Genomic DNA, 8,590 nt, shown 5'->3' with positions numbered 1-8,590 from the left:
TTCATGTTGTTGAGTAGTTGGGTAGGGAGGTGTTTTTTTCGTCGGCTTCTTGAGGGCTCAACTTGGTTTTTGTGTCTAGCTGTGCCATGGTGGATGGCGCAAGATACGTTGAATGATTACAGTGCACTGTGGCCCTTCGTTGCACCTGCCAGGTGTAAGTTCAGGCAGTTACCACCGCCTTGTCACACCCTCCTTCCCCCCGCTGCCCACCGTACCTACCTCAGGGCATTAACCTCAGGGCATCAACCTCAGGAGTCATATGTAGTGACCTCGGAAGCTTTGTGTAACTGACTGTGTAACTTGACCTCGGAAGCTTTGTGTAACTGACTGTGTAACTTATCACGTGGGCAGAGACCATGATGCCTGATTGATGTCAGATGCGATTTGCCTTACCCCGCAAACTCGACGATTCTCGCCACCCGGATATCAGCTGGCATCAGCATCAGTAATCTTGCCATATTTGCAACGAGACATCTACGATTTGGCTATATCCCAAGTTTAAAAGCCTTCACTCGAATAATTTCCTCACCGGCGCCAAGTTGTCTAGTGGTGGAGTCACTGCATGTTATGTCCTGGTAACTCCTCTTAATAGTTTTATCGTTCACTCAACGGCCACCTACGGAACAGCCCACAATGACTTCTCAGCCTGCTGCGACAGAACCTGAGACCAAGCCTCTCGAAAATCAAGAGCTATCCTCGGAGGATCCAACCCTTGCCTTGCCACGCGAGTCCCCTGAAAACCTCAGGCCCGAGTCAACGGATCAGCCACCCGAAAACCCAGGGCGAAATGGGCCTCGTATGCCTCATGTCGAACCCAACCATATGAGCTATGCAGACGGGGATGGGATCCAGCACCACATCCACCTACCAAAAGGCACTGCGCAGCGGGCGACAAGGCTTCTCGAAGAGGGGAATTGGGTAGAGCTTGCCAAGTATCCTGCCTCGGGTGAGTGATTCTTCACAACGCGACCCTATGTTGCGGCACTGAGTTTGTATGGCCCTATTCACAAAAGCCTGGTGGTTAACCAGTCTTGCTCCTAGACGGTCAGCAATACAGCCCCGAGGATTACTTTTACCCAAGCGATGAGCCAACCTGATAGGCGCCGGCAGAAAAGTCCTAAAGCACATCCCAAAGCTGTCCATTTCGAGTCCGACGGCACTGTGTGGCATCCCCGTGTCCTACGTCACGCGTCTCGAAGCACCCGGATGGCCGCCGAGAGAAGAGTCTGGCTGGATGCGTGAGAGAGGCTGCACATAGACAGAACTTCAATATGCACAAACAACCCCATCCATACCCAAAAGCGGCGAGAGATCCTAGCCAATTTGGTCCACCACAGTCTTCCCAATCCGGTGAACATTTCGGACCAGGCGCGGGGCGAAATCAAGCATTGGCTCGGGCGTCGATCCGACAGTAGCCGCAAAAGCCACCCCGGGTCGGCGGTTCCTGTTAGGTAACTTCAGGGAGCCCCACCCCAGGATGTTCCTCACTTCAGAGCCTCTGAACGTGCCACGGGGTGTCAACTAGCGGCCGTTGCTGAGTCGCCGGCCATTGGCGTCCGAATCTCGTGCCAAGCTTCCATCGTGACCACGCCTTGACCGTTGCGGGAAGGTCATGCTGGGGCTGTCTGAGGCCTGGAACATGCCTTTCGTGTTTGGACGCAAGGCCCCCTCACACCCTCTCCGTCGAAACACCACGTATAACATGTCACGATCCATTGTCGGTGAGCTCATCCGGAATTCCTCGGTGCCGAGTCTTGTTAGGAAAGGATTCGTAGCATGGTCCTGGAGAAGTACGCCACCTTTAGACAGGCACATGCTCATGAATCTTGCAGCAAAGTGCCCCTTCCCTGAGCTACATAGCGAGGGGGGGCAAGATTCGAAAATGGTCAAAGGGCATACCCGGAGAAATGTCCCTTTTGCTGGACCGCCAGGACGTGACAGCCGATCTTGAGAAGCCGAGTGATTCCCGGGTTCAATCTCCAGACTGAAGTAGTTTAATGCGTTCCCATGTACGCTTACTAGTTTTCCTTTGCTGCTCCTTATGTTAGTAACGGCTGTGGCAGGCGTTTCGAATCATGACCATGACAACGATACGATTAATCTATTATTTCGACTTGCCATCATTGTCAGACTCCAAGCACCACATCACTGCTAGGGTAGCGTTCATTGTTATCACACAAGTACGTGATGGGCTGGTACGCCATTAATAGCATTTCTTACGAGGTCATTGATCATCGAGGTCATTGAGCAAAGGACAATCATCAACTTATGCTCTTCCACAAGACAGACGCCTCCAATGTTGAAATCCCTACGGACATTGCCCGGAAGCACATTCTGAATCATATCGTCGTCGTGGTTTGACAGCCAACTGCTGCCTGTATCTAATCACAACATAGCAGCCTGAACCAAAAGGGATGACTTCCTTCCAGCAAGTTGCACTTCCTGCCTTGGTTCCTTATCAACGGGCCACCGCGACCCTTCTCCTTCCCGTGCAACCACGCAAGCCAGCATCCTTCCCTCTCGCAGGCATAAAAGTCAGTAACTAAACTCCATTCATCTACGACATCTGGCTTGCCCCCCAGGCAGAACCGCCCAACAGCACATTCCAGCTTCAGATCTCTTCACCATGCCGGCCGAGAGCCAGCCCAGAGCACCCAAGAGGTCGACTCCCGCAGCTGCCTCGCTCGAGCCAGGCGACGCCTCCGCCACCCAGCCCGCGACGCCGGCCCCGAAAAACGCCAACAAGCTCGAGATGCCGCCGCGCAACAAGCGCAACCTCGCTCTCCGCGGCAGCACCTCCGCCGCGCCCACCATGTGGCGCACCTACCACCGCGACCTGAAAGAGTACAAGAGGCTCCTGCGCAAGGCCGAGAAGAAGAAGGCGCGCAAGAAGCAGCGGCTTGCCGACACCGTCGCCGCGGCCAAGCTGCAGAGCAGGGCGGCCAAAGAGCGTCTGCGGGAGGCGAAGAAGGCGGAGAAAGAGACCGAGGCGAGGGAGAGGAGGGCCCTCAAGGAGGCGCTGCGGGAGGAGCTGCGCGTTGCGAAAGAGGTCGAGCGGGCTATTCGCGAGAAGCAGAAGGCTGAGCGGCGACTTGAGAGGCAGGGACGCCGGCGCGCGGGTGCTGCTGGCGTCGGGGATCCGCCGATTGGTGCCAGAATGGCTTTGCAAGAAAGGGGTGCCGCGGAGCCGGTTGACGAGACCATGGACGAAGAGGAGGTGGTGGTGGACGAGGGGCGGCTCGAGACGAACCGAGAGTCTCGGCTCCTTGCCCTGCCGATGGAGGTCCGAGAGATGATCTTGGAGCATCTGCTTACCACAAACAAGCCGATCCGACTGATCGAGGGCTGGGCTAAACTTTGGAAGGGACGCGGCCCACAGCTCGACACGGCCGTGATGCGCACATGCAAGCTGCTGTTCAGCGAGAGCATCATCATTCTATATGGTCGCAATATGTTCGAATACGTCCTGCGGGAGTTCGCCGATGACCCGTTCCCTGCAGGCGCGGGAAACGACGAAGGAAAGAACGATGTGGCGAGCCCCAACAACAACGGCAGCGGTGACAACGAGGTCGCACACGGATTTCCAGACGATAACTATACTGAAGCCGGCTCGGTTTTTGCCGTCGACGAAGACGAGATGGATGACGATGATGATAACCCAGCTCCGTTGCATACAACCTCCAGCATCAACCCCAGGATGGCACCCCCCACCGCCGGCGCCGTCGACATTGACATACAGAAATTTGGCTCTCTCTTCCGCCATCTGACCATTGTCGCGGAAAGAAACCGTACCGAGCTTGGGTATCTTCACAGCATGGCCGACACCATTGACGTTTTCCGTCACCTGCCCCCTAAACCCGGCGCCCACATTCACACCTTGTCCATCGTCATCACTCCTGGCTTCGAAGACGGCGTGGTGACTTTCCTCAACTTTTTCGAGCCAGACGGACGCGTCGTCAGGTCGCTGCGCCGGCTACCATGTCAGTTTATCCGGATCGTCGTCCATACCGACTACAGCATACGTGGCGGGCGGCCGCATACAATTGTGATTGATATGCGACCACTGGAAGCTGAGAAAGACGAAGGGGAGGTTGCGCGGAGGCGGCGCGAGGAAAAGCTTGGTATACGACGAACAATATTGCAGACGTTGCCGAAGCTCATCCGGACTGGCTGGGAAGCTGGTGCTGATCCTGACTTTGGCACGGATTCTGAGGAGGAACTGGACGATTGGGAATACTTCTGGTTTGGAGGGAACTTCAATCCCGATGAGATGGACGACGAGGGCGAGGATGATGTTGAAGAAGAAATGGAGCTGGACTAGACTATGCGTTATGATCAAGTCGCCGTGGGGAAATCGTTTGCTATGCGATTGAGGGAGCCGTCCCAGGGAGACAAACTTCGTTGCATTGGAAGCTTTGCTAGAGACACATGACCACTACCGTTCAAAAGATTGCAGAAGATGGCTCAGTAGCCCGAACTAGGACAAATAAGAAGAAGCTCAGGGGTATCATTTTTCTTCATTCATGTCACGCATCAAGGGTCTTCAAGTAGCTGTCGAAATGCGGACCTTGGACACCTCAAGCGTCTCCGTATCGACCAGCACAAGCTCCTTCGTTTCCGAGAAAGAGGGCACCGTGATGAGGCGGATCTGCTGGCCTTCGGGCCCCTGAATGACCTTGGTCGAGAACTCGGGCTGGCAACCGACAAAGTAGAGGTGAGGTGCCGACTTGATGACAAAAGGGTCGTCATCTTGAAAGGGGTAACTCCCTGCGGCGGCGTCAGCAATTGTGTCACGGCATGCCATGTCTGAGGGAGGGAACTCACAAAGGGTGTCAGGAGCAGTAGGTGCACTACACCTCCACCTGCACATGGCCTCCATCATGCCCAAACGGTCTTCGCTGTCGATGTACTTGAAGACGTCGTCCACGTTCTGGCCGCCAGTGCCGAGGACTCTCCATCCGTCGATTTCGCCCTCCCACGGGTTGGTCGTGTTGTCAAACCACCCGGCCTCGTTCGTGTCAGGATTGACGGACCAGGGTCTCGCTTTGGGGAACATGGCGGTGTGGATCGGCTGCTGAGGATAGCTTGCGTTGGCAGGATCCTGGGCGCCCGGCAGCAGAGTGATAGGTATGGAAGGGAGAAGCTCCGAGAGAAAGTCGTCGAGCAGCTGGCTGGGGACGGGGTTGTAGGTAGACGAGTCGTAGCCATATTTCTTGGTGACGGGCTTCTTGTCCGTCGCACTGGGGTCCAGCTTCGGCGCCTCGGTCAGTGATATTGAGTTCCCGGCAATGATGAGGCGGCTGATGTTTGAGGCCTCTTTTTGAGCAGACGGATCGAGTGACTCTCCGAGGAGGTATTCCAGGAGCAGGTCAAGTTCGACAGCATACGAAGCATCATGGCCGGAGAAGGAGAGACCGGACACGATGGCAATCTTTCTGCGCCGGCCTCGGCAGTTGGGGCATCCTTCATTTCTTCATCTTCGTCCTTGACCTGTTGCTTGCCATTGGAGGGAGGCTTGGTAAGATCCCAGCGTTCTGGCTGGGGGGAGATGTCGGCAAACTTGATATCAATGACTTCGAGTTCGCCATTGGCGTTTTCAGATCCCATGACAGCGATGACACAGCCAGTGACGAGGTTGACCGTCTTGAGGACATCGCCTACGAGCCTGATGCGACCTGAGTCATCCTCAATCATGACCTGGTCCTGGTCATCTTCGGAGTAGTATTTCTCAGTCGAGACGGGGGCCGAGATCCAGCGCTGCGAGGGGGGCCCAGGTCAGTGACAGCAGCCGCCAGCTCTGGGGAAGAAACGACCTACGTCTTTGGACACATCCTCGAGAATATTGGGCTTCAATCGCATCTCCATGTAGATGGTACCAGCCACCCAGCAAAGCTCACCCTGCCGGACGTCGAGCACTCGATTGACCTGCTTCGCCGGCTCCCCGCCAATGACGGTGCCATCCCAGGCTTCGGCTGCGATCTTTTCTACGGCAGGTTTGATGTGCGTAAGGCGAAGGAAGTAAACGTCGGCAAATTGTTGCTGGTAGGACCTGTCCTTCTTCAAGACAAACGTGGGTAGGGGCTTGTAGATTGAAGGTGCTCTTGCGAGCTGCGTCGTCTCTGCATCCCTTGTTGCGGTCAGTACTGGCCTGCACCGGGGGGGAAGGGGGTAATTGGCGACCCAATGCACTCACGACTTTTTCTGGAGAAGGCCAGTGGCCTCATCAAGGGTGACCATTGCGTGAGGCGATTCTTGCGAAGTGTTCTGGCAAATAGTGAGGCGTCGATGCAGCTGGCCCGCCAGAGATTGAGGTCAGTCTGGAGATGGGAACCAAAGGAAGCTAGTAGCTACAAGCTGGACAGTGAGTGGGTGGATGGGCTTTGTGAGAGCCGACGCGTCAAGGACGACCAACGCGACCGCTGGACCCAAGGTGAGTCGCGACTTTTTGGCGTAAAGCACTGTGGCTTGACCCAAAGGCATAGCCACGGCGGGGTTCTAGGTTCCTATGTACCTGGGCAGGGTCCTTGCATCGAGGCAGGCCAGGGATCCAGAGCTACAGGGGGGTTGACTCACTGGAAGGGCTCGCTGATTCATCACTATGGGGGAATGCCGAAGGAACACCGCCGGTAGCTGCCGCGGGGTATCGAAGCCAGTGAGCCATCAGCCATCGAGCCATCGGAGCATGCGACACTGGATCGACCTTTCCTAAAAGTCCTGTCAGCCTAGTCCACGAAATTTCTACATCCTCCAACCTCTCCCCTCCTTGTCTATATATCCGAATCTCCTGCCGTCCTCTCAGTGACTTCCTCCTCCTTGCCCCCCTGTTCAGTTTCCTTCTCTGCCCCTCCATTCGGTCTCTCCGCAAACGCAATCATGGCGCCCGCTCGCTCTCCCACCCTCGCGACGAATAACCTGACCTACACCTTTCCCGACTACTCCACGGGCATCCGCGACATCACGCTCGACCTGCCGGCCCAGTCTCGCACTCTGATCATTGGAGCCAACGGCGCCGGCAAGACGACATTGCTGCGCCTCCTCGCCGGCAAGCGTCTCGCCCCCTCGGGCACCATCTCGGTCGGCGGCGTCGACCCCTTCAAGGAGGGCCTCGAGGGCGTCACCTACCTGGGCCTCGAGTGGGTCCTCAACCCTATCGTCCGCACCGACATTGGCGTCAACGAGCTCCTGCGCTCCGTCGGCGGCGACGCCTACCCTGAGCGCCGTGACGAGCTCATCGGCGTCCTCGACATTGATACGACCTGGCGCATGCACGCCGTCAGCGATGGCGAGCGCCGCCGCGTCCAGCTCGCTATGGGCCTCATTCGACCCTGGACCGTCCTGCTCCTCGACGAGATCACCGTCGACCTCGACGTCTTGAGCCGCGCCAACTTTCTCGGCTGGCTGCGCGCCGAGACCGAGACACGCGTCTGCACCGTCGTCTACGCCACCCACATTCTCGACAACCTCGCCGGCTGGCCCACCCACCTCGTCCACATGCACCTCGGCCGTGTCAAGGAGTGGAACCGCGCCGAAAAGTTCCTCGAGGGCGTCGACGAGAAGAGCGGCAACAGCACCCTTGGCCAGCTCGTCCTGCGCTGGCTGCAGCAGGATCTCGACGATCGCGGCCCTCGCTCGCAGGCCGGCATCGGGCCCGAGGGCAAGACCTACTCGGCTGGTGGCTATGGTGGTTACGGCGACGAATCGACCAAGATTGCGAAGAAGTAAGCACCTGATGGGCATCGACTCGCGACATGTGGTAGTTGGTCCCCATTTCAATGTGTGTCGAGCATGATTTTCGTCATGAACGTCCAATGACGAGGAAAGACCGGACACCAGGTAGCATATTTGCATCGGTTCTTGCATGACAGAAAAAAAAGGTAAAGGGGTCAGGTCCAGGACGGAAATAGCATCATTAGAGGGGCGTATAGGGCATTCTCAACTTTGCTCTGCGCGGCGTTACGGTTGCTTCAACATTACAGCATACCCATTTGCTTTCAGGCGGGCGGCGGCTTTTTTCTCTAGTTGGAAAGGAGAGCCGCGTCTTTGAATCGATACCCTGGCTTTCAACGAACAGGTCTCAGTTTGGTCAGGAGCTAGATATCGTGTCACCTCAACTAGACAAGATCTCTTACTTCTTTCTTCAAGTAAAAAAATTCAAACATCATCATTTCCCTTCTTTAGGGCCAGCTATGCCTCCCAACAAGCCACCCTGGTCCGTCTACCCTAGCGACGCGCGCGAGCCCTGGCTCCCCTGACTCGACGCGTTTCCCGTGCCCTGCAGAACCTTGAGGATATTCTTCATGAAGTCCATGACGCCCACGAACCCCTCCCTCTCGAGATGCCGGAGCACCTGCAGCCGGTACTCGGCCCACTTGAGCGGCAGGCCACGCGCGGCCGCGAGCCGCTGCAGACTCGCCTGCGTCACGGGCCCGGCGTGGCGCGTGGCGATCATGACGCCCCCGTCGCCGCGGAACGCCTCATCCTCGAGCGCGCGCACGCAAGAGATGGACTGCAGGCTCAGCAGCGGCGAGTGCGATAGGCCAAAGAGCAGCGGCAGCGCGAGATCGGAGCCGAGGTCCTCGGCGTACCGCTG

At 57.0% G+C, this 8,590-nt stretch overlaps 4 protein-coding genes across 4 annotated transcripts in view; 2 read left to right on the top strand and 2 right to left on the bottom strand.

Moving 5' to 3' along the window:
• Nucleotides 1-2,626: 2,626 nt before the first annotated feature.
• Nucleotides 2,627-4,321, top strand: VDBG_03363 (predicted protein; the record flags this gene model as incomplete). Its single annotated transcript, XM_003007178.1, has 1 exon — nt 2,627-4,321. One exon carries the CDS (start codon nt 2,627-2,629, stop codon nt 4,319-4,321), a length of 1,695 nt encoding a protein of 564 aa, XP_003007224.1.
• Nucleotides 4,322-4,543: 222 nt separating this feature from the next.
• On the bottom strand, nt 4,544-6,237 carry VDBG_03362 (DNA polymerase subunit delta-2; the record flags this gene model as incomplete). The annotated part of the gene is made up of 4 exons (XM_003007177.1): nt 4,544-5,341; nt 5,416-5,757; nt 5,818-6,127; nt 6,194-6,237. The coding sequence occupies 4 exons, from the start codon at nt 6,235-6,237 to the stop codon at nt 4,544-4,546; spliced, it is 1,494 nt and encodes a 497-aa protein (XP_003007223.1).
• Nucleotides 6,238-6,873: 636 nt separating this feature from the next.
• Nucleotides 6,874-7,722, top strand: VDBG_03361 (CCR4-Not complex subunit Caf16; the record flags this gene model as incomplete). The annotated part of the gene is made up of 1 exon (XM_003007176.1): nt 6,874-7,722. The coding sequence occupies one exon, from the start codon at nt 6,874-6,876 to the stop codon at nt 7,720-7,722; it is 849 nt and encodes a 282-aa protein (XP_003007222.1).
• Nucleotides 7,723-8,215: 493 nt separating this feature from the next.
• The window catches only part of VDBG_03360 (inner centromere protein mis6), a gene marked incomplete at both ends in the record, with an annotated part of 2,520 nt that continues 2,145 nt past the window's right edge, over nt 8,216-8,590 (bottom strand). The window contains one exon of the mRNA XM_003007175.1: nt 8,216-8,587. Within this exon, the coding sequence (XP_003007221.1) occupies nt 8,216-8,587 (372 nt within the window). The remainder of the gene's footprint in view (nt 8,588-8,590) is intronic.

Source organism: Verticillium alfalfae, genomic scaffold (genome assembly GCF_000150825.1).
Source record: "Verticillium alfalfae VaMs.102 supercont1.3 genomic scaffold, whole genome shotgun sequence".
Classification (NCBI taxonomy): domain Eukaryota; kingdom Fungi; phylum Ascomycota; class Sordariomycetes; order Glomerellales; family Plectosphaerellaceae; genus Verticillium; species Verticillium alfalfae.
This window is presented reverse-complemented; position numbering and strand designations above follow the sequence as displayed.